General features: G+C 48.7%; 1 protein-coding gene across 7 annotated transcripts in view; it reads right to left on the bottom strand.

Annotated features, from left to right (window-relative positions):
* Nucleotides 1-853: 853 nt before the first annotated feature.
* The window catches only part of Stpg1 (sperm tail PG-rich repeat containing 1), a 42,018-nt gene continuing 17,601 nt past the window's right edge, over nt 854-25,270 (bottom strand). For 3 of the 7 annotated variants that reach the window (XM_074080979.1, XM_074080978.1, XM_074080977.1), the window contains 6 exons: nt 21,121-21,222; nt 17,565-17,735; nt 12,748-12,856; nt 9,260-9,425; nt 4,986-5,176; nt 854-2,651 (listed from right to left, as the gene is read on the bottom strand). In XM_074080979.1, the coding sequence (XP_073937080.1) occupies nt 2,488-2,651; nt 4,986-5,176; nt 9,260-9,425; nt 12,748-12,856; nt 17,565-17,735; nt 21,121-21,222 (903 nt within the window). In that variant the 3' untranslated portion in view covers nt 854-2,487. Of the gene's footprint in view, nt 3,171-4,985; nt 5,177-9,259; nt 9,426-12,747; nt 12,857-17,564; nt 17,736-21,120; nt 21,223-25,270 lie in introns of all 7 variants that reach the window. The other 4 variants (XM_074080980.1, XM_074080982.1, XM_074080981.1 and 1 more) reach the window with 4 other exon arrangements.

Here is a 25,270-nt window from a genome sequence, read left to right as displayed (position 1 = left end):
TCCTGCCCAGCTTCTGTCCCATGGCTGGCTGGGAATGTGGAGATGCCCAGCTCAACTTTGATGGCACACAGGGATCACTCCCACACTTCTCCCTGCTGCTAGACTCCACCTTGGAGCAAGTAAGTCAGCATTTCTGGATGACTGCCCAGGTGTCAGTACTTTTTAAAATTCCCTGGGTAATTACCCTGTGCAATCAAGGCTAAGAGCCGCTGTCCTAAAAAAGCCACAGTTGCACAGGCCTGGAAGACTATGCAATCTGTCGGTGTCTGCCTGGGTGAAAGTGTACAAGGAATCCTCAACATTGGTGCCCAGCCTGCTGCAGAGCTCAGGAGAGACATGGCAGCTCCCCATGCCCTGTGCATCTCTGCAGTCTCCAGCAAAGCCACGGGGACACAGAGGGGTGAGGACTGTCAAGCTAAGAAAGGCCACCTGACCCCAAAGAGAGCCCTGTAAGCCTCAAGAAAGTTCAGTCCTGCCCTAACGGAAAGTCAGGAGGGGAAGGGTGATTCCTGAGCTGCGTGGCTGCCATGCCAAAAAGTGAAAAGATGGATGGTATAAAGATAGGTCCTTTCCAACAGGTGGAGGGGCAGCTGTTGGCTGGGGGGGGATGGCATCACCTGCCTGCTAGTGACTGTTGTCCACTTGATCAACAAGAGTGAGGTAGAAAGAGACAAAGGAGGAAGGGAGGGAGGGAAAACAAGCAGATGGATGGACAAATGGAAGACCAGATGAAGAGCATATTAGAACCTTGCTCTCTCAAGTTTCAACCAACACTATCAGAATCCACTGGGAGCTCCTTAGAAACACAGAATCTCAGTATCCAAGCAATTTGAATTCACATTAAAATGTGGGAAGTACTTTATTAAATTATCCGTGTATCCTAACCCTAGCTAGATACATCACAGTCACACAAAGAACTTTAACAAAGATAGCCATGATTTTTGAGGGTGAAGGCCTGGGCATGCGCCCTCTAACAGCTCCAGGTGAGCCTAATGTCCTGCTACAGGCTGGGAACCAGATGGAGCTATGGGCAGCTGTGACATCCTAAGAGTGGCTGGAATGATAGAGACAGAGCACAGAGCTTAGGGCCTCAGCCCAGTCATGTCGGCTATGGCCTGTGGATTCTGATTGATGGGAGCAGCCCTGCTGCTCTCTCCCAGGTCTCCTCTGTCCAGACCCACTTGGAGGGGCTCAGTCTGGAGAGACAGTCTTTATTCTGATGGCCCAAGAAACCTGACATTATTTTCCTATGCATCACCACCAGCCTCTGCCCATAGTGACCCCAGGGCCAGTAGATTCTAGCCTAGTCTTCTACTAAGGTCACTACAGGTCCCAGGATTTGAGGGTCCTAAAACCCAAGGCCTCAGCATCTGGCCTCATTGTCAAGAATCTGGGGTCAAACGAAGGTACAGCTTCAAGTGTCAGCTTTGAAGGATTTTCCAGATCTTCTAGCACGGAGGTGGACAACCAAAGGCCCGCAGAAGAGTTTTGGATAACCCAAATAAAAAGTTTAAGTTGAACTATAATTGTTCACATTTCACGTCAAGAGATTTCTTGGTGCAAAGATTTTTCCAGACTCTACTGGAAAAATCTGCAGCTCTGGCAGCTAAGAGCTGGGATCAGTTGCCTGTCGGACGGCCACAGCCTCAGCTCCAGCTGATCTGTTTCACTCGTGCATCACCCACCCAGGCCCTGGAAGTTAGCCCTGGGAGCCCCTGATTCCTGCCCGGCTCCTGTTGGAGAAGCTGAGGGCCTGAGCAGGCAGAAGCATAGTACAGGCAGCCCTGCCTTTAAACCCAGAACCCAGCTCTTTGCACAGTACTACTGGCTACCTCTCGTCATTTCAAAGCCATAGGGCCCTGCAGGAATCTGAAGTTCACAGAAAGGCCAACTTCTGAGAGAAGGAAGAACTCGATTTAATTGAATATGTTATTCCATCCCTCTCCCTCTCTCTTACTCACCCACCCCTCCCCAAAGGGAGAGCCAATCAAGCGACCCGTTCTGACAGGAAGGCCCAGATGTGAGGTTCACAGAGAAAGTACAAGAGCAGGAAGTAAGAGAACTAGATGTCATCAGGGGAATTAGGGGCTTGGGGAGGGGAGGGAGCCACACAAGAGAGACTCTAACTTAGAAAAGTGATAGCATCAACATGGGAGAAAGAGCGTGTGTGGTTAGGTTAGTTCTACTTTATTTGGTTCTTTGCTCCCATCTTCCTCTTGTGGAGGGGAAAGATTTGGCAGGCTAGAAGAGATCTGTTAAAGTCTATGTCCAACTTGGTCAATGAGGCCTCCTCTGACATTACAGCAAGAGGTCAGAGGGGGTTGGAAACCAGGCCCAGGCAGGGGAAAGTTGGGGAGAAGTGAAAGCCTATAGGCCTGGAGCACAGGTGGCCTCTCAGTCCCTCAGGACCACTGTTATCAGGACTCTGACTCTGCAGGGCCCTGCTGCATCCGCTTTGGAACGCAGAGCCCATAGCCGAGGGAGAGGTCAACCTCCAAAGCTAGGTAATGAGTAGAAGTAACTGGCTTCCATGTTCTTCTTACAGATAGATTCCAAGGCTTCGATGGGGTCAGGCGGCCTGGGCTGCACTCTTGTGTCTCCATTGCAGTTCACCTCTGGGTCTCCCTGGGTCTTGGAAGTCAAGGAGGAGTCTGGAAGTCAGAGCCAGATGGATAGGACACTGCTTGGACACACTCTGGGCCCCAGATCTATGGCCTAGCCTTTAGGTTTCTATACAGGGAATCTGCCTTGGTGGTAGATTGGGGCTGCGCCTCAGAGACCACACTTCAAGAGCCCCTCAAGGCTGTGGAGGGGAGTCACCCAGAGCCAACCTGGATTGGTGCATGGGGAAGTAACTAGAAGGCTTTGTCCACTTTTTCTGTTCAGGAAAGTGCTGGAATTCGCAGGGGTGGATGCAACCTCCTTGAAGCAGCTCAAGACAGGGATGACTGCAGCAGCCGGGCTGTTGGACTAGGCAGGGGTGGCAGGTGGGCAGCTGCCACACATGAAATACAGGTTCTCCTAATGAAAGTCCTGGGGAGCAGCCCCAGGACCTGGGGACCAGGCTTTTTCCCGAGCTTGTCTGGCACCCCACTATATCACTGGGATCCATTTGTTGTCCTCATTGTACAGGAAGGACTGCTTCCCTGGGAACTCAGGCTTGTAGGTGGCTGAGGAGAGAGAGGGCATTAAGAGAGAAGGGTTACAGGCCCCACATCCCACCTTAGAGCTGGAAAGGCCACAGGACCCAGGTTCCAGCTCTGATTCTTACATGTGGAGAGACTGGGGCAGGGTGTGGGGTGAGAGGGGAGAGTCGGGATGGTCTCATGTTACATAGCTTGTAACCAGCCAAGGCCAGACTTAAACTATGACTTCTGGCATTCTTTAACTCTTTTTAAATTCTTTAACAGAAGGTAATTTGAAAAACATATTAAGTAAAGCAGTATACTTAACGAAGCAAGTTGTTAGCTTGGTAGGTAACTTTCATTAGGTGTTAGCTTTTGTTTTGATTTAGTTCAGAAATTTCCAGAAAAGTGAAAGCCATCATGATTGCAGACAGCGTTATTCAGGACATGAGCAGCCAGGACCAAGCAAAACTTGGGTACCTCAGCCTAAGGCGAAAGGAACTCTCCTGTCAAAGTGATAAAGCTAGTGAGGGTCCCTGCACATCCTGTCCCCTCGGGAAAGATCTGCGCCCACTGGAGGCCATGGAGGTGGGTGCCTGCTCCTGCACCTGCCCAGCAGGCTCCTCAGGGAAGTCCAACTTGATGGAGGTGACCACGGCTGCAGGAATGGCTGTACCTGTGTGCAAGGGGGCTCAGACAGGGATCTCATCCTGTCTTCAGGCCTCCTGGCACTCACGTTTGCCACACCAGCTCTCCTGCGCTGACTCCCAGGTCAAACCTCCGCAGTCTTATTTGTCTGATTATCACTACCTTCTCCCTGTCTGATCTCTCTTACATTTACCTTACCTGTGAATGTGGGGGAAAGGTGTCTCCCCTACCACAGGCTGATACCTCTGACGCAAGATCACCAGGCACGTCACCTCAGCCCCCACGACAGGAGTGTTGCTGAGGGGCCGAGTATAATGGACCTGGTGGCTGGCTCAGCTCTGCCTTCCTATCCCATACACTTGCCACACCCACCAGTTCCTAATGCCACAAGCTCTGACAATTGCCATTGTCATCACAGGTGCCAGGAGAGCTACAAATAGGTGGGAAGTACAGAGACCTCCCCTTGGAGTGAGCTGCTTAGGACGCTAGCTCCCAGTAGATCCCAGAAGGAGTGGAGTTTGCTAAAGCTTACCTGGAGAGAGGGAGAGAAGCCAGATGGCTATGAAGAGCAGCCATCTGTCTCTCCCTCTCTCTCTCTCCATCTCTTCCTTCTTTCTTTCCTTTCCTCTGCCTTTTTTTTTTTTCTTTTTTCTCTTTGGCAGCACTGGGATGGACCTTAGGCACTTGTTAGGCAGCTCTATCACCACACCCCCAGCCCTTTGGCTTTTAGTTTGTTTTTCAGATAGGGTCTTGGGCTAACTTTGCTGAGTCTGGCCTTGAATGGTGATCCTCTTTGCCTCTCTCTGCCTACTGAGTAGCTGGGATTACAGATACGAACCACCATGCCTGGTCAATATTTTTAAGAACAAGACTTCTCTGAGAAGCTGGGCACTGGTGGCTCACACCTATAATCATACTCTAAACCAGCAGGCAATTAAGTCACAGACTGCTCAGAGCCTTACTTGACTTCTTGAACCTTCCCAGTCCTGGGTCAAGGATCCCTGTAGGACCCACTAAGAGTCCTTTCTCTTAAAAAAGAAAAAAAATCTTTTTATCCACTGAAAGTGTGAACTGATGACTCTCCTAAACCTGTCCTTACCTCTGTGACCTGTTTGGCAAACAGCCTATAAATCAATGGTATTTGATGGCCTATGAATGACAAACAGTTCCAAAAGGTCTGGGGTTTATAGTCATTTAAAGATGTCCTCTGACCTGGGCCGGGCAGACCTGGTTGGGACTGCACCGCTGTCCACCGGCTAGTGTTGGACACGAAGGATGCACTGGAGATGAAATGCTTGGGGGGGCCTGAGTAGTCCACGATGTCATACTGGCCAGGGCCTGGCAGAGGTGGCTTCGGGGGCAGGGGCAGAGGCTGGGCAGAGAAATTCAGGATGGGGTTTCTCCTTTGGAAAAAACAAAATGGAAAGATGTCACTGCCACCGTTTTGGAGAAATGCCAACTTTCAGCCACCGCCAAGGCCTGCATGGCCCTGAGAGGTCTGTGAGAGGCTCACACATGTCACCACTGCTCCCAAGCCCAGCACCCCTGGACCTCAGTCTCCTCGTCTGCATAAGGACAATCATAATAGCACCTACTCTTTGGGCTTGTTGTCAGGGTTAAATGAGGTGCTGCACCTAAAACACAGGGCTGGGCTGGCACCCAGTGGGAGCTCAGAACACCTTGTCGTAGCTGGTAAGCTAAACCGGGAAGGATAGGCAGCCGATCAACTGATAACGCCTGGCTGGAGTCTGGAGTCTGTGAAAAGAACTGAGGCCTCACATGGGCTCAGTGGGAGGAGGCCTTGGTAATGGATCGGCTTGTGGTGTCGGCCCTGACCGCAAGGGGGAGAGGCACCTACATTACAGGAATCAGCTATCCCACCCCCATTGACCAGCAGATCTCTAGGGGCCATTACAGCACTGATGATCCAGAATCTGCTAATTATCTTCCTGACAATGCCTGATGAAGGAGTAGACCAAGGTTGGGCTGGGAAGCTAAAGACTTCTGTGTGACACTCCTCACTTGCACTCTGTTTTCAGTCTGTCTTCTGACTCCTTCAAGGAAAGTGAGTCTATCTTTCACCTCTGGTATGGAGCAATGAAAGGAAAGCTAAGTGGAGTGTACTGGAGTCCAAGCCCTCTCATGCTTGCTACCTGCCTCGCTCTTTAAGGGAGGCAATCATGGCTAACTCAGCTTTGGGACCTCCAGTCCTTTGCTGGGTACATTTGCTGAATTAGAGGGACAAGCATGGGGGTTGAACCCAGTAAGGGAGCCTGGACCCTGAGCACCACCTGGGTCGCATGGGTCTAACCACTCATGCCGAGGTGGGGCTGTCAGATGAAACCCAGGGCAGCCACAGGGTGCATCGTGACCCAGCTTTCCTGAGTCTCACTGCTGAGCGATGAAGACCAACCTGGTCCTGCCCCGTGGAAACAAAACGTCCATCAAAGGCTCTGAGTTGGTCACAGTGGGATTAAGTGTGTTTCGGCTTCCAGCATGAACTGTTGCAAATGGCCTGAGAATAATGACTGTCCTGGAGGACACAGCTGGTCACTTGTGGAAGGCAGCCGGGACACTCAGGACACTCCCAGGCACAGGTTCACTTTGCCCCAGGGATTGCCAGGCTCAAGAGGGATAAAGGGGCACTGTCCCCCACATTAAAGGGCTGCTGATTGCCTCTGGGGTGGAGTTCAGTATCTGTCCAGCAAGGTGGCTGTGAGATGACAGTGCTGGGGAAGAAACATCACATATCCAACCAACAATCCAGGGGGACTGTAGGTGGGGCCAATGTAATTACCCAGATTGGAACGGGGCCAGCGGGCTTGATTCCTTGGCTCCAGCTGTGACAGGGCAGCGTGTCTGTGCAAAACCAGTAGCTTACAAGCTCCAGGAAGTAGAGGAAGGGTTGGGAAGATGTCTCTTTGTGTTCCGCCTCCTCACGGGGAGCGAGAGTCGGAAGGCAGTGGCTGCGAGGAACTGTAATCTCCTAGCCTGACTCGCCCTCCCGCCCTGAGTCACCATGGCGGTGGAGACCAAGGGCCTCAAGAAGTGAAACTTCGGCTGACATTCACCTCACTTCTAAAGACACCTTGGAAGCTATAAATCCTCTCAACTCTGAGTCAGCACGGTGACCACAGCCTGGGAACACCCAGGATGTGTGCTTTGGCTAAGAGGCACAGAGTGCCAGCCCCTGGCATGGTACCCACCCTACAGGGACCCCTGGGGAAAGCTTGGGAGACAGCAAAGAACCTGCACGGGCTCAGCTAAACACAGTGCCACATGAGTTAAGTGGCTATCTCCCTTTGTCCTTGCAGTCACATTATGAAGTGTCTTAAATCAACTCACAGGGAAGGGTTTGAATTCCCTGGGTGTTAAGGGAACTGCCTTCCCCATGCTCACAGGGCTGGCAAAGGGGGAAGGCAGGAGGTGCCCATGACACGACTTCGGAGCCTGCCCAGCCACCTCATTCCGGCCCTGCTTGCCACCCACCTCCCGTGCATTTCAGTCACATCACCTATCCTCCTGCCTCTTGCCTCTTGGGGGCCTCGCTTTTCTGGGCCAATGACACAGACTAACAACTCCAGGAGAGTTCACACTGCCCAATTCTCACTGTGCCATGAGTAAAGCAGAGCCAGTGTGCTGTTTTTGCAAACACGAATCAGAGGCCACGCAATTCCAGCCCAGGACAAACGAGGTAAATCGCATATCATGTGGTGTGTGCACAGAGCTACATGGTTCTCATGCACGTGTTTCCGAGAGAGACACGATGACTCTCGGATTCTCTACCATTGCGCCGTGTGGTCCTACAGCACTACAAGCAGCCTGGTCTGATGTGGACAAGGCCGGAGCAAGAGCAATAGGTAGTTGGGAAGGGAGCAATGGGGACACGCAGAGGCCTGACAGCCAGCACAGGGCCCCATGAGGTTCCTGCCCTCACTGCCCTCCAGGGACACCAGGAGGAGCACTGGCAGTCTGGAGTCATACATCCTGAAATGCTCTGTCATTCAGCGGTGGTATCTTTTCTTCCTTTTCCATCATTTTCTATTTTATTCAGCCTAAATGATGGGCACTTTGAGTAGTCCAAAGTGTACCAGTTTTATCTTCTCACTTTTCAAATAAAGTTACAGATTTCTCAGCTTCATCCTTTCCAGGTCAATTTTTGTTGTTTTGAGACAAGGTCTCACTATGAGGCTCAGGCTGGCCTTGAACTCTCGATCCTCCTGCCTTAGCCTCCTGAGTGCTGGGATCTGCACAGGTGAGTGCCCCATGCCTAGCTCCATGTCCGTTTTTGAAATGAGCATACTGGACCTCCTCTGTGGATTCAGCCTGGCTCCTATTCACTACCCACGTTTACTCACTCACATGGTGAGTAAATGTGGAGTACTGAGGGTCAGAAATGGATAAATGCCCCTCATGTCACTCATGGAGCTTCTAAGAGCAGCCTGAGACCACACAGCAGGTGAACACACACATTCTGCTGTTGGGCTTGGGGTGATCCCAAGTAGGGTTTAATAGCTCCCTTTCCTGCAGGCCCAATTAAGCCTTTAATATTCCCCAGTCCACTGCAAGGCTTGCAGGGTCTGAGGATAGCATGCTGGGTTCGCCAGCCATATTCACCGGGATCTTTCATTCCCAAAACATTACAGATTACCAATGGGCACCAGATGCCCCAGACACACAGTGTACATGTGGCCATAAGCTCGAGCCAGGTGAGCCAGCATTCGATGCATGCATCTCTGCCATGCTCTGAGGTTGTTCCCAGGAGTGCCTGACTGAAGGCATGGCATCCACTTGACCATAAAATGAGACTATAAATTGTTCTCCAAACTTGAGCAAAAGCCAAGAGGCACTTCTCCTGGTGAGACAGTGAAAAATATCATACTCTGTTCTCCTGTCTTATTTTGAAATTTCCTTGAAGAAGCTTGAGCTAGGGGCTTGATCCAGCAGTGCAAGTTAACAGCTGCATCCTATGTCCTATAGGTCAGCAGGATGTAGAATAATAGCTGCAATAAGAGTAACAGCTAGAAGTTTCCATGTGTCAATGAGAAAAAGAGCAGCAGCTGTTTTTAAGATCGTCACCTCTCATCTGAGGCTCTGAGAGGGCAAGGATCTGTGAAGGCAGAGCTGGGCTTCCTGCTCAGGTCTTCTGCCTGCACAGCCTGCCCTCTCACTTGTTCTGTTTCATTGGCAGAGTAGGGGAAAGGTAGCATGGTAAGGTGGCCCATGCCAGTCTGGAGGAGGAGGTCCCTGATATTTGGAGGAGCCTGTTCCTGGAGATGGCCATCCCAGTGCCTCCCCAGGCCCAGAAAGGTCAGAAGGGATTTACTGCTGACCTCCATCTAGGTCTGAGCCCTTCCCTCAGATCCCGTTTAACTTGGCAGGTTCATGCTGGTCAAGGTGGCCCATGCTAGTTATCACCAAGGCAAGGGATGAAGTGGAGAAGGAGCAGAAGGACAGGGAGGAGGAGGAAGAGGAAGAGGACTCACGGAATTTGACTCTTTTTCAGGACTTTGGTGCGATCATCTGGGTTGTAGAGACCAGGCCCTGGGCCTGTTGATGTTAGTTTTAATCCTCGGCCAGTTTTTGATTTAAAACAAGACACTAAAGTCTTTGGCGACTGCTTCACAAGGGACTCATTGACATTGTAATGCCCTAAACAGAAAGAGATGTTAACACAGAATAAGGAACTCTTGTCAAATGCATAGAAGGCCGTCCCTTATCCCTAGCAGTACACTTGATGGCTACGAGGCAGTGCTGCTCCAGAGGGGAAGTGAGGCTTCCTGAACTAAAAGTCACACTCACAATTCAGAGAACATGGGCCGTGCGTCTCACACAGGTCACCCACCTGGTCCTCACGGTAGCCGAGTCAGATGGCTGTTATCCCCTCCATTCTAAGCAATTAACCAGAGGATGTCCACCTAACCAAGGACCTAGACACATCTCTCAGCTGCGCTGAAGCTCAGTCTCCTCCTCTACAGAGTGAGAACAGTAAGTCTTCCCGCCGTGGTGTCATCAGGACAGCTGAAAATACTGTTACGGCCTCTTCGCAAGTATCGCTCAAGTAACAAGTACCGATTGGGCACCTACTATGCGGACAAAGGCCACCTGTCTCCAAGGCCTGAGATGGAGGGAAGGGGAGTCAACAGCACTCTCTGAATTGTGAGCAGCCCTGGAAATGGGTGCTGGAGCTCGGAGCCCAAGTCAGTGATACCAGGAAAGGCATCTACATGCCTTGATGAAGGCTTCCCGTTACTTGGGAATTCAGGAGTTAGTCAGTAGAATGGAAAGTTCCAGACACCAGGCTGTATACAACTGCAGTAGCTACAGTGTGGACAAGTGTAAGTAGCCTAAGTGTCCGGGACCAGGGGCAGAGGCATAGGAGTCACAGCCCCATCAGATGGCATGCCGGTCCCACCAACAGTAAATATGAAAAGCAGAGGCCACGTGGACATGGTTTTGAAAATAAACATGAGTGGAAAATGTAAAATGAGGCCTAAAAGTCTGTGGACTAGTGTACACAACTGAACAAAAACAGGTAGGAATTCAGAAACACAAATAAATAAATATAAATTAAAATAAAAGCAGCCAGGTGTCGGTGGTTCACATCTGTAATCCTAGCTACTTCAGAGGCAGAGATCAGGGGGACATTGGCTAGAAGCCAACCCTGGGCAAATAGTTTGCAAGACCCTATCTTGAAAATATTCACCACAAAAAAGGGCTGGTGGAATAGCTCAAGCTGTAGAGCACCTGCCTAAAAAGTACGAGGCCCTAAGTTCAACCCCCTCTAAATAAATAAAGAAAGCAATGTGAATCCAGAAAAGTGGAAACAATTATACTAGTTGTGGCACTGAGGAGTGGGAAAAATATTCCAAATGTTCACTACATTGCAAACTTGACTTTAATTGTTTCAAACAGAATTACTTGTACATTGCAAAAATACCAAAAACAAGACTAAGGTCTTATTAGCGTGGTTCATTTTCCATGACGCAAAGGTGCCCCATGGAAGGAAGGAGATCAGTCACCCTTGGGCTGAGGGGCAGCATGGTCACAGACATCAGAAACCTTAGTTTACAAACATTTTGACTTAGCAATTTTACTTTAATCTGATTACATAAGGAAATATATATATATTTTAGTGCTGGGGACAGAATCCAGGGCCTTTGCACGTGCTAAGCGCGCTACCACCAAGCTGGAAGTAATCTTGATTGAACAACAAAGTGTTAGCTATGAGGATGGTCAGTGCCTTGCCATTCATATTTAGCAGCAGTCAAGTGTAAATTTGCAGCAAGAGGGCACTCCTGTCCTCACCCACGCTGCCACCATACAATGGGATACTATGCGTACACTAAAAACGACTTTCTGGAAGGATTTTTAATAACATGAAAAGATATTCCCAACATATGCTGATAATTTTTAAAAGCAGATGTCAGCAGCATTTATACTGTTGGTCTAGATCTCTCATATTTCTGCCTTTCTCTCAAATGTATAAAATATATATTCCATATATGGTAGACTATATATGTATGTATATGTATTTGTACTCTAGCCCCGAAAAGGTTAAAGCAATCCTTGAATTAAAAATTGTGGAGAATAAGAAAACCAAAAGCAAGAAATAAAAGGCAGAGAGCTGGCTGCCAGGCAGGCTGGGGTGATCTGAAGGTACTAGGTATGGAGTTGAATGGGCCTGGATTCAGATCCAGCTGTGCGGCCCTGGGCTGATCATCTGCTTCCTCGGAGTCACTCTGCATGTAGAATGAGGACAAAATCACAACAGCCCCCAACTGTGGATTAAACATGCAGATCACTAAAGGGGCTGGGAGCGTGCAGTGTGACACAGGGAAGTGCCTGAAAGCCCTCTCCCTGCCTGCTCTGTGTCACAAGGGCTGAGGGCCCAGGGGATCCTCCCAGGAGGCAGCAGGCCTGTGTGGCTGGCTATGGGGTGTGTCTATTCAGGGCTCACTGGCAGGGCCTCTGCCAGCCCCAGAGATGTCTGTTGAGTTTGTATAAACAAGCAAGGTGGGGCTTTGCCCACGGTGACGCAAGGCTGAGAGCGCTAGCCGGGCTGAGCTCCTAATTAGCGCTGGTTTTGTTACTCAGCCTCGACTGATCTTCTCAGCTTCAATCTGGATTTACTGAAATCTGACATGTACTGCAATTTTCTCCACACCCCCTCAAGAGGCACAATGGCAGAAGCCAAGCCTCCCTGTCCCCTTTGGTTCTGGGGCCCCGCGGCTCTGGGGCAGGGCAACAGGGGCTGGGATCTTCAGGACTCATCTGAGTTGATTAATAAGCTACGTGCTCTAGAACTGGAGTCCAAGAGCACGGGAGAGGGGGCCCCCCTTCCCTGGAGAGGGGCCCCCCTTCCCTGAGCCCTGCAGGGAGAACCACAGGCAAGCTCTTGGGTGTTTCTGAATCTTGCAGGTTCCAGAAGGCATCGTGGAGTGGTGGGGATGGGGAGTCTCAATCAGGCACCTCTGGGCTGAAAAGCAGCCAGTCCCTGGCTGCTGCAGTGACACTGGGCTCTGAGGACCTCTTTCCTCACCCAAAAACCAGGGCTAAGGGCATGGGGACTCTGAGAGATCCTCAGTGTGGAGCAGGCCCTTCGGACATAGGGGTGGTCCCTGCCAAAGAACTCGAAAGTGTTGTCATTCCATCTCTCTCTCTCCCCATCAGTGGCCTGGGATAGCAAGGGCTGGCGAATCCGCACACTGCTGAGCTGAGGGTCACTTCTTTCCCCAACTCAGCTGCCCAGAGCAGGTGCTCCTGGTCACAAAATGGGAGGCCACAAAAGCTGTTTTAGGTGACGTTTCTGGAGCCGGCAGCGGTTTCCCTGAGGGAGCTGATGTCTCACCCTTCTGTGCTCATCTCCTTCTCCTCTTCCCCCACAGCCTGGCTTCCTCCACACACTCCCTACAGAGAAATGGGTGCTCTGAGAATTGAGCCCTTAGGTTAAGACCAGCCCCGCAGTGCTTACCCGGGGCAGGTCCTGGACCAACAGCAGTGAAAGATCCTCTCAGCGTTTTTGACATAAACCCAGCTCGGGCAGAGACATTGTTTTTCTGCCTGCAGCAAGAGATGGAGGCCTGGGGGGAGAAAATACACCGGATGTACTCAGTACCTTCCCTCTTCTTGTCTTTGTCATCCTGCCTGGATGAGTGGCATAGTTGGGCCAAAAACAAAATAACAAAACAAAAATCAAATTTAGACCTGTCCTTCTTAGAAAGAGAACTAAAAAAGCTGAAAAGGTCACACAACAGTGCCTTCACCATCCTGCCAGGTCAAGTGGTCTGTGACCTCCAGCAAAAGTCTGGTGACCCCACGTAGCTTGAGGACAGTGCTGAGAAAAGAAGCCTGAAGACCCCGCTCCCTTCTGCAGAGGTCAGGCTGTGTGGCTCTGCTCAGGTTGTTTAATCTCTCTGAACCTAAAAACAAGTCAGATGATCCCTGCTCTTCCTCCTGCAGAGCTCTGTCAGGGGTCAGTGTAGTCAACAGAAAGCATCTTTGGGAAAGTGGTTCTGATGTTAAGTGCTACATGCGCAAATTATTTTCATTATTTCCCACTATTTTTATTTTTCAGGACGCTGGTCCTCCCTCTCCCTACCCTGCTGCATTCCTCACTATTCAAACAGTCCTATAAATGTGGCACAGGGGCTCACAGGGAGGCAGAGCATTTAAGATTGTGATCGCATTTGTAAGCACTTCCTTGTGCTTTTCTACACTGACCCGAAATTAAGAATTCTGGCTGGTCGCCGCAATGCACATTTCAGAGCATCTGATGTGTTCAGAAGTCTAAAAATAAAAGGAAACAAAAAAAAAACCAAAAAACAAACAAACTCAAGATCATTCTTCTGTTACGCATGAATCATAAATATTTGAAATGCCGATTTGTACTCAGTTTCCTGTACCCATTAGATAACTGATGCAGTAAAAAAAATTGTGCCTGCCATCCCTGGGAATATTTACTAAGCAAGTGAAACTATTTGCCAGGGCTAGGATGGTTTGATTTTCCGTGACATTTCTTTGTCCAGAAAAAAAAAAGTTTCTTGAGAAATGCAGATGGTATTTTGATTTGTGTGGACAAAGGTGGAGGAATTTAGCTTTTCCCAGGGTCCTAATGGCTAGACTGCATGCAGAGAGGACAAACAAAAAGGCCAGATGGACAGGCTAATTACTGGACAGGAGAGGAGTCAGGTCGCCAGGCGAGGAGGTAATGACACAGTACCAAGGAAAAGGACTCTAAATAAGAGGTAGGCGATGCGGTGGCTGAGGCAGAGCGGGGCCTCCGCAGACCTCAAAGCCCAGCGTGGCTAACAGGATTATGGCATTTCTACTCCTCGCCAGCTGACTCCACCACTGTTCTCCTGATGGGGGCCGGGGAACTCCTCCTGCAGACGAAAACAAGATTTCATCTTTAGTCTTCACCCAGACAGAAAAGCCACTGATAAAAGAGGGCCTTTTTGTATACACTACATGTCCCAGGGAGATTTCACCATTAGACTAGAGAATGGAGCAGAGTTATTGTCCCGCTGCAGGGAGAAATCCAACACATGGTTAAGCAGAAAATGCACGTGGGCCCCCAAACTGGTGGTGGTGGGGGACGCTCACACTTGGCTCTTGGCGCAGGTTTGTCTTGGGAAGCAAAATTATAAGGAACTCCTACTTTCTGTCTCTGGGTTTCTATAGTGCTGGAACCTGCTGTACAGTGAACCTGGAATATTTTCAGTCACATTAAAACAATGAACAAACCTATGCACCTAAAATCCATCCACTGGAAGAAGTACAACATTCTGACTTGGGCAATGCTCATATCTAGATGAACAGCTGACTGGGCTCACTCCTCTGATGTCACACGTGTAACATAGCTCATGCTGCATCCGGGACTGTGGGGCACCACAGGGGGACCATGGCTGCCTTACAGAGCAAGCTGAGGGCCGGGAAGCAGACAAATCAACAGCTACTAGAGTCTTCGGCAGCAACCAGGACATGGAGACGCCTGACATGGACAGAGTCCGTGCCTGGGTTTGTCTCCCAGGTAAACTGGGCCTGTCCTGTTCAGCAGAGGTGCCATGGCTGTGCACATTCATTACTGCTTTCTTGGGTCACATCTGTCCTTTCTCCTGTTAGCCTAACAGTGTCCACGCTGGTTTTCCACTCTAACCCACACTATATATTCTTCTCACACAGTAGCCAGAGAATTTGTTTAAAAAAGTACAGGTCACCTCATCTTACACATGCCACCTGCCTCATGGGCTTCCCAGTGCACAAAGAACAAAGCTCGCTCCTCCTCCTGGGGTCTTTAAGGACATGCTGAACTGGCCTATCTGTCTGGTCTTCTTTTCTCTCTCTTCCTAGCTCCTAATACCCTAGCCATTTCACTTTGTAGTTCTTGTGAGCTGAGCTTTTGTTGGCCCAGGACCTTTGCACATTCAGTTCCCTTAACTCTGGTCTCTCCTTCCATCATTGACTCAGCCTCTGAACCTTCTCTCACCACCAAGTCTAAAGGAAATGGTACTGTCAACTCCTTGCACCACCTACATATTTTCTCTCTGGTTCCAAATGTTTGTCTCCTTAGAAACTGACCACAGTTTGTAATGGATCGTTTGTCTGTTCACTAGTTCTTCTTACTTTTTTTGGCAGTACTGGGGTTTGAACTCAGGGCCTCACACTTGCTAGGCAACCACTCTACCACTTGAGTCACTCCACCAGCTCTTCACTAGTTCTTGTCTGAGTTCCCCCACTGGAGGCTGAGCGGTATCACAAGCCTGGAGCAGAGGAGCAGCAGGACAAAGGATCGGCAACCCACAGGGCAAGATCCCTGAGACTCCCATCATTCCTCAGCTTTCCACTCCCTACCACTGTGTGCGCACAATGCCCTTAGACTGGGTAACTTAGGACAAGGCCCTTCACCTCTTCTGTGAGCTGAGAATTAGATAATCCACTTCTTATGGGTATTAAGGATGATGACTATGTAACTCTTGGACCAGCACTTAGTTCCTGAAAAGCACATCATCACCATTGCCACCACCATCACCACCACTATCACCATCACTACCACCATCACCACCACCATCACCATCACCACCACCATCACCACCACCACCACCACCACCATCACCACCACCACCATCACCACCATCACCACTACCATCACCATGATCACTATCGCCACCATCACCATCAACACGATCACCATCACCACCACCACTGCCATTATCATCATTATCGCCATCAGTACCATCACCACCATCATCATCACCACCATCATCACCACCATCACTATCACCATGATCACTATCACCACAATGACCATCAACATGATCACCATCACTGCATCACCTCATCACCAGCACCATCTTCAGGCTCCACTTACCCTATGGAAATGCCTTCTAGAGCTGTACTGCCCAATCCAGTAGGCACAGGACACCTGTAGCTATTGGCTCTGGAACATGACTGTTCAAAATTAAGATGTGCTCCAAGTATAAAATATGCACTAGATTTGCAAGACTTACTATGAGTTAAGAATCTTCCTAAAATATCTAATTATTTTTTCTTCATTAAATGTTGAAGTGATAATACTTTGGATCTATTGGGATAAATAAAATCAAATGAAAATTAATTTCACCAGCTTTTTACCATTTGTGGGGGGGGAGTTTGGAACAGGGTATCTCTCTTAGCCCAGGCTGGCCTCAAACTCTCAGTCCTCCTGACTCAGCCTCCAGAGTGCTGAAATTACAGGCATGGACCACCATGCCTGTCCCTCTTTTTTAATTTTTAAATGTGGCTACTAGAAAAAATATAGCTGGCTCCCATTATTCTTCCACTGAACCACATTGGCTTGGCAGACATTTATATTCCTTTGAGCACATTATAACTGATTGAATCACAGAAGGTAGGCAGGATCTTTGTACTTGGAAAAACAAAGATTTATAAATATTACAAAAGAAAACAGGAAATTGAAGTGTTCTAAGACCAACTTTGAAACATGGGACAGTAACATAAATATCTTCTGTGTACTTCACATCTTCTGCATTTCAGAGCACTCTCACGCTGGTTTCTCATTGGCTTCTTCTAATAGCCTGTAGGACACGTATAATTAATTCCAATTTACAGTGACGGCTTCAGGGTAACATGACTTGCCCAAAGACCAGTCTCCACTGCTACGCAGTCCTGTGCACCGGGTGCTGTGTTAAGCACTCAGCCTAGACTATCTCACCTAACATATGCATCAACACTCCGAGGCAGACATGTAGCCCCATCTCACAGATCAGTAAACTAAGTCCTAAAAAGGCTGAGATAGTATAACAGAGGCCACATAGTTAGGGAGTGAACCAAACCTTCCTTTACCATTCTGCTCAGTGATTAACAAAACCATCGTAATTCACAGAGAACTTGTGCTTAAAAAAACCAACTGTTTTATGTTATAGAAAGATCAAAGTTGATTTTCCCCGTAAGAACCTAAAAAGTAAATGAAGAGTGTCTGAAGATAAAGTGTGAAATAATATGCCCATTGTTAGAGGTATAAAACTGTCCTGAAAGGTCAGGGAGGGGGTGCTTAGAACGAGTGTTTCTCAGGGTGGAGGTCCTCCCACTGCTCCAGGCTGGCCTCCGTGTTGCCTACTCATCCCTCAGTTCCGCAAATCCCCTTCAAGATTCTTGCCTCGCCTTAGGCTTCCACCATTGCTAACTGACTCACCGGTTGCATTCAAATGCAACTTCCCAAGTTCCCCCTTGCCTTTCCTTCAGTCAGCCATTCATTCAGTAACGTTTAGCAGGCACGCTCCGTGTTCTCACATTGTAATGGTTTGGTGCAGGAGTTTCATACTTGAACACTTTCATGAAGCTTGGCAGCTGGAACATACTGGAACAGGAGTTACTGAAGTCTTTCTTGGACACGAACTCTGATGGGAGAGTGTATGCGCTGGCTGCAGGATACTTAGGAATGGTGGCGCCCAACCGGGCAGACTGTGAGGAGGAAGCCAAAGGAATCAGCATTGTCACGTCATCGTGTGGCTCTGAAGGACAGATGTCTAAAGGATGGTGGCCAGCACCGGGTCTAAAAGCATTTTCTGAAAGGTAAGGTGGTAGCAGGTAACAGTGAGGACTGGACCTCAGCCTTTGAGGATATGCTCTTGGAAAATGCAAGTTCAGACCTGTGTTAACTTGTATAAACTACCTCAAATTATTCATCTTCTGCAATAATTTTGCCCTAAGTGCATTTCTACCCAATCCTGTTCCCTGTCACTTACACCTGACTCATCAGCTCTTTGTGCTTTATGAGATGGGACGTCTTAGGCTCTTCCTCTGACCAACACACCCTTCCAAGGCAGACATCACATCTCTTTCTAAGGTTGAATGGTCTGAACAAGAAGTGCACCTCAAACATCTTAAAGGCACAAGACTGCACAGAGTGGATGTCCCCCCACTCCTCTATCCCCACCAAATCACACTGCCATAAAACCTTACAGTATTTAACCTGCTTCAACACAACCAACACCATGATGAACTATTTTCAGTTAAAGACAAACAGAATCAATGTTTGCCAAATGAATAGGGACAAAAGCCATTGAAACTGGGCGATAACATCACTCTAGCTAGGAGAGCAAGGCTGCTGCTGGAGCCTGATAAAATAGAGCACTTCCCATGATGTTATGGTTTGAAGCTTGAGAACATCGCCCTGGGTTTTGTCCCTTGACAAGGGTCAGTAACTATACAAGCACGGAAAGTGGGGGAAGCTGAGGGAAGGTGCTGGCCCCCACCCCTCTTCCCTCTGAGCTCAGTGCTGATAATTCTCAGACCTGGTTTATGAACTACTTGTGGTACATGGACAAGGCTCCACCAGAAGCAGGAGTATCCCCATCCTGATCCAAACCTGAGTTCAAGTCCCAGTTCTGCCTCCTTCTGATTGTAAGGATTTGTGGCTGTTCTCAGAAGCCAGGGCACCCAGCCTTGTAGAGGCATCGCTTTTGCTTTTTGCCCAATTGTTCACTGAGTCTATTTTGTTGCATTGAATTATCCCCACTTTTCAGATGAGGAAACTGCCCTTCTGATGGTAAAGTGGTGAGCCAACATTCTCAGCTGTGCTACCAGTCAACATTCTATGCCAAAGCAGAATGGATCAAGAGGCACAGCCCTGGAGTAACAGCAAATCTTTTCCATCGTGGAATCTTTTCTTTGGCCTTAAAAGACCTGTTAATTTTACATTTTGGGAAAAAAAATTCTAAAAGCTTCCAAGTAGAGACCATACATAAGATATGGTAATAGGATTTGTTTCAGAGTGTAGCTAAGTCACAGTCACTCATTCATGTTCTGTTCCCTGGGTTTACCTGCCAGGCCTGCAGTCTCCAGTCTGGCCACAGGCTGGCACATGCTAACTTCTCCAGAGCCACTCCTACCACCATGCACATAGAGAAAGACCACCAAAGTCCCCACCCACCTGCCTCACTCAAAACTCCTACTCAGTCTTATGAAAAATGCTGGAGCAAAGATTTAGAAGTGTAATAAGGTTCTTTGTATCTGTTGAACTTAGAGAGATGACAGATCTTCTTAAAAGACTGGGTGTAGTTGTTCCAACAGCCATGAGGAAGTTTCTAAAATTTATAGGCCCACAGAATTTCTTGGTCAGCCTCACCCTCAATCACACCCCTCTGGGCCATTGTGATCCTTCTCTGATGAGGGCTGTTTTAAGTCCCTGACACTGGGATCCAGAAGTGGAGAAGGTGCTAAATGTGAGAGTCACTAAGAGAAGTGGACAAATGGCATTCTCATCTGGGTCAGACAGGAAGTAGGGAAGGTGTAGGGATCTCCTGCCAGGTCTTGTCAACCACTTAAGGCCCCCAAGGACTCAGGAACTAATGTGGTTAGAAACACAAACCCAAAGTCCCAGAGCCATCCAAGGGAGGACAGCTCAGTGTCTGCCATCTCGGGCCACTTCTCCTCCAACTGGTCTGGCCATGCCATTTGGAAAGCTGCTGCAGGTGGAGCCTAGAAGGGCATTGATCATGTGCTCCAATCTAGGCTTCCTTGGCACTAAAAGAATGGCAGTGCCTCTGTTTGAGAAGTTCTCAGAGAGAAACCTAGGTGCTGCAGGAAGTGTTGTGGCAGCCCCAACATTCTGCATGTTTATATTGCCTTGCCATTTCAAAGACTATTTCACTCACTGCAATTTGCCCCATGCCTCCAGGGAGTCTCCATTCTTATGAGGCAACTAGGACACTAAAGGGTGACGTGCTTGAGGTCACAGCAAGACTCCACAGCTGAGTCAGGATTAGGCCTTAAAAGACTCATCTCCCGTGTCAGGTCATCGTGAGATGGCACCTCTTTTGCCAAATGCCTTTGGGTCTTTTTTCAGCAGTGTGTGTGTGGTGGGGGGAATGTCCTGTGAAGTCACTGGGGACATGTGCAACCTCAAGATATCTCCAAGGTCAGTTTGCATCTTGACTTCCAATACGAGGTGGCTATTTTCAGTGTTTGTTAAATAGTCATTTGGTTAAAAACAAAATCAGTTCCAATGTCAGTCATAATAATACAACTATGCAGGAATAATCCTTAAAGGACAAGAACATTATGTTATTATATGAATATTAATATCTTAATATCAGAGTCTGACTTTTCTTTTTCACTGTTCTATCTCAGCTGGCCATGATTTAATTTGACTCTTTTTCCCCTTCCTTGCCAATTTGTAAATATTTTTAAGAAAAAAAGACTATCAGGCTGAGTGTGTTGCTCAGTGGTAAGTACTTGCCTCGCATGCTTTTGAGGCCCTGGGTTTGATCCCTAGTACCACTCCACATACAAACAAAACAAAACAAAAAATAGAAAAGAATTGCTTGTACTCAAGTACTAGTCCGGGTCATTGTCACATCTTCATAAAGCTGTTTGATTTATATCAACAAAGATATAAGTCCCATGTGGTTCAAAGAAGATCACTAAATTTTAGATCTAAGGCCTGCTTCAGTCTTGGTTCCATCTCAATAATTTGGACAATCCAGTTAGACTGAGCAAGAGTAAAAATCATTTTAGAGCAAGATATGTGATAGTAATATTTTCCTGTCATGCCTAAAAATCTCAGGAAGACACTGCCCAGTCCACTAAATGATGACAGGTGTAGTTAGGATGGTCAGCTTCTGGCTGACCCGTAGCTTCACTTCCCAAACATATCATGGTAGAAAAAAATAATAAAAGACATGGGGTCCAATTTACCTGCAAGAAATCCAAGGAGGAGGTTACTCTCTTAATTAGAGCCACTGGCCTTTGGAGAGAAAGGACCAGATGGCCAACATATGATTATGTAATGAATGAAGGAAATTACTGACCAGTCACCACCCTCACTTAAGAGAAGGGTGCTCACCGTTGAGGGAAAAGTGCCTGTTCCTTTCTTGGACAATGAGACATTGTTGAACACTGGAGATTGGTGGGTGACATTGTAGAACCCAGGACCTGGGATATCATCCTGAAAGGAAAGAGGATGTGGCAGAAGGGGACACACGCAACTTCATTGTGCTTTCCCGCCAGCTTTACACCCATTAGCACTAAGCCTCTCTGTAACCCTCCAGGACAGGCACAACCATCTCCCAGCTGGCCCCCATCTCCACCTCAGACCAGGACTCCCAGGGCCCCTGCTCTTTCCACTGGAATGCCATAGGGCATTGCAGAAGAACGCCGTGGACTTTTCGTGTCTCTGGGGAAACGAGCATAAACAGGTATACTAAATGTGGCTGGCATGCATGTTGGTGGGTATGGATTGGGCCGGCCAAGCCCATGGTAAGGGAAGGGTGACGGATTTCACGTTGACCACACCCCACCTGACTCAGCTTCCTTCTCAGCCTCTGAGAAAGCAGGGAGTGTTTCTGTTTATAAAGCAAAATGAAACAACAACAAGCTTCATCCCGAGGGAGGCCAGCTGTGCCTCTCAGACAAAGAGGCAAGCCCCTGGGCTCAAGTGCTGAAGGAGGCGGTGCGCCAGGGAGGGGTCAGCAGAGGGCCACTTCTGAGCTGTTCCTGCTGCTGCAGCGAATTGGGCTTCCCATGCTTGTTACCAGGGGGACAATGTTGACAGAAGTTGGCCAAGCAAGTGGTGTGAAATGATGAGGATGCCTCACTGTTTCAAGAGTTTTCTGGGTCCTAAGTGATGCCAGGAACCTTTCAGCGCTTGTTTCCTTTCCATCATCACCAGTTCATGGCAGAGACACACAGTCCCATGGGATGAGTTTGCCCACAGTCCCACTGCTGTACATGGCTGAACCTGGTGTATGCCATCTCCTTGACTCCTCCCCTAGCCCTTGGCTGTGGGGGTGTTATTAGAGTCACTTGAAGGACTCTTATATGAAGCCCAGAGACGTGGGTGAGCCCCAGATTTGAATCCAGGCAGCCTGGCTACCTCTGTTCTCTGTCCCCATTGCCTTTACTGGGTCAATGGGACCACAGAATATTGAAGGAATAAGGTCACAAATGGTTAGCAGGCTTCTTTGTGTACCACCCTGCTGGCCCTGGGGCCTACTCCTAACCACTCCAAATCTTGTATAGGATGAAAGAATTATAAATTCAGTGAGTGGGGGCAATGTAGCTGATTCTGTGCCATAGTGATGATGGTCTCTGGAGGGCAGAAGGAGAGCTGCCCGCCAGAAACAATGGGACAGACAACAAGAGGAGTAGCCTTCTAAGTAGCTGGGTTTACAGGCATGCACTACCATGCCTGACCCTCTTAACCACAGAACCAAATTAATTTTCAGATGAGATTGTACAAGATAAGAAAAAAAAAAAACACCACTGGGTTATGAATCAGTCAGGATCTCTGTGCTGCTACTAGCTACATGAACTTAAGCGAGTCACCTGCTTGGATCTCAGTTTCCTTTCCTGTCAATCTAAATTTAGTGTCATGCTCTGGGATGCCATTGAGTTCCTAGAGTCCCTGGATTCAGGAAAAGCTGCTGTAGGAAATGTATGAGTGACTCTCCCAGGTTTAAACGGCAGACAGCAACAACACGTACCTCTAGCTCCTCGTCTACTGTCACACGCTTAACTCTGCCACAGTCACAAGAATTTTCTAAGCACTTGTATATGTCTAGGGAGCTAAGGTTGTCACACAAAGCTTCATCCAGGGAAATTAGAATATCGGGTAAACAGCAAGTAAGTGGTTTAGTATAAATATGTCTCAAGAAATACTTGGGACACACTTATGCTGAAATAGTTATCTATCTGGAATTCTAATTTAACTGAGCATCTTGTATTTTTAGTCACTAGATCTGACAACCCTACTGGACACCTCAATCACATTTTAACTCTGCCACCTTGCGAACTGGCAAGCGTCCAGGGCATATAGGAAGATGACTGTCACCTCGTAGCCTACAGGAATGAAGCGCTACCTGTTTGCTCTTAATGAATGTTCAAAGACAGTCCTCTGGGCAGCAGCACACTGGGGCAGGCCAGCAGCTTGGGGGGGGGTGGGAGGGGAGTGTTAATAAAATCAATGTTGCTAGTGGTCACTTGAAAGTGGTGAGGATAGATGTATTTACACCACAGTAATTGGCAGAAGCTACAACTGGGAGCGTGTCCTGTGGTCGGGAGTGGTGGTTCACTGGCCCCCCGCAGGTCTCAATGCAATGCCTATGTGGTTTCTGTGAGGAAATCCAGGCTCCTGCAACTGAGAGGGGTCAGGGTATCACTATTCTCGTAGGCAATAAAAATCCAGGCCTCTCATTTGTGGGGGAACAGTTCATGTCACTAGTAGTTTGTGACAAGGACGCATTTAGGCTTCTCAGACCCAGAGAACAAGAATCCAGATTGGGATTGGTGTGGATTTATTTATCCCTTGGTTTCTTGCTTGAGCCAAAATGGGTGCGAGGAGGGAGAAAGGAACTAGTATTGAGGGACCTATGGATCCTGGCGCGGGATGCTGGACCAGGCCTGCCTTGTAGAGTGACCATTAAATAAGTGAACGTGTGTGAAGGTGTAGGGCAGTGCCAGAGCCTGGCAGCCACTGTCACCATCCCAGTTGCCACACTTTGCATAGCCCACAACAGCCTCAATGGAGCCAGGACCCTTCCATGGGAGTCAAAGACCTTCAGAGTGGGACTGAGCAAGGAGCGACTGGCACATGTAGTTCCATCCTTCCACCACCCCCACCCCAAGGTGACATTGGTTGAAATGCACTTTGAGAGCTCATTTAAGGGATCAAAGTCCTGAGTGGGTGTCTCTGACCTTGGGATAGGATGGGAGAGAGACAAAGAGGAGGAGAAGGGAGAAACAGGGCATTTACCACCCCACCCCAGATGTTTCCACAGGTTGGGGGGTGGGGCGGAAGGACTTAGTACTCCAGGGAGTTTTTGCCCTGATTTCATAGATTCTATCCAATTAGTTCTTTCGTGTTTATCAAATCACTGGTTTGTCAAATGTTTTCTGGCTTGGAAAACGGAGTCTCTGTTGAATCTCTGGCTAAATGACACGCTAGATCTACTTCTCACTCTTCAAGGATGTTCCAGCTAGTCCTGGACTGCTTTGGGGGCAGCTCGCTGGTGATCCTCAGGCCCACACAGATAAATGCAAATGAGGAGTTTGCTAAAGGCCTAGACTGTGTAACAGAAGAAGGTCGGGCCTGAGAAGGAAACAGAGCCTGTCCTGTGGTTAATTCACAGTTAATCCACGGGCAAACATACAGGACTTCAGAGTTCCTGCCTTACACAGAGTTCCTTTTCCACATGCTTTAGTCTTAGGGTCTCAGAACTAGGTGTCCACACATCAGAGTAACTTCATCAAAGCTAGACTGCTTTTCTTTAGGTCAATGTGACCCTGGAAGTGATGGGAGTCACCTGTGGACCTGCAAGGAGGCAAGGCAGGGAACCAGAGCTGGAGTTTTCTCCCTGTGCTCCTGGCCTCCATGAGACACCCAGGGAGGGACAAGGGAGGCAGCAGCAGATTTGAGCTGCAACTCCCCTTTCCCTGGCTCACACCATTCCCTGTGGCACAGACAAGCTTCTGCCTGAACTGCTGTCATGGAGGGTTCTGTGTCTAAGACTCTGAGCTCTGGCCTTACACGATGCCCTTCTCCCATCCTGTCCTGCCCCTCCTGAGCCCTTGGTGCCTCTGCTTGCCCCTCCCCACACGCTGGGGCTGGTACTAGAGTTTTCAAAACTCTCACCATGGGTGAAAAGGTAAAGGTTAAACCATGCTTCAAACAAGAAAGTACCACCTTCAGGGCTAGGGGCTTGGCTCAAGTAGAGGAGCACTTGCCTGGCATGCGAGTGGCCCTGGGCTCAATCCCCAGCATTGAGAGAAGAAATCGTTGGGATGGGAGCAATGCTGGAAGTGGAAGGACCCTGGGAACCCTGAGGGAGCGTCAGCAAAAAAAAAAAAAAAAAATTCTGTTGAGGAGCTGGTATCCTGAAATAGGGGTTTTTTAGGCCTCCGGGTAGAGGGGCGGTGTGGGGAAAGCGAGGTGGCTATGACTCCCACTGCAGGCCTCTCTAGGTCAGAAACACAATCAGACAGCAGAGGCAAAACTC

Source organism: Castor canadensis, chromosome 7 (assembly GCF_047511655.1).
Source record: "Castor canadensis chromosome 7, mCasCan1.hap1v2, whole genome shotgun sequence".
NCBI classification, from domain to species: Eukaryota; Metazoa; Chordata; class Mammalia; order Rodentia; family Castoridae; genus Castor; species Castor canadensis.
This window is presented reverse-complemented; position numbering and strand designations above follow the sequence as displayed.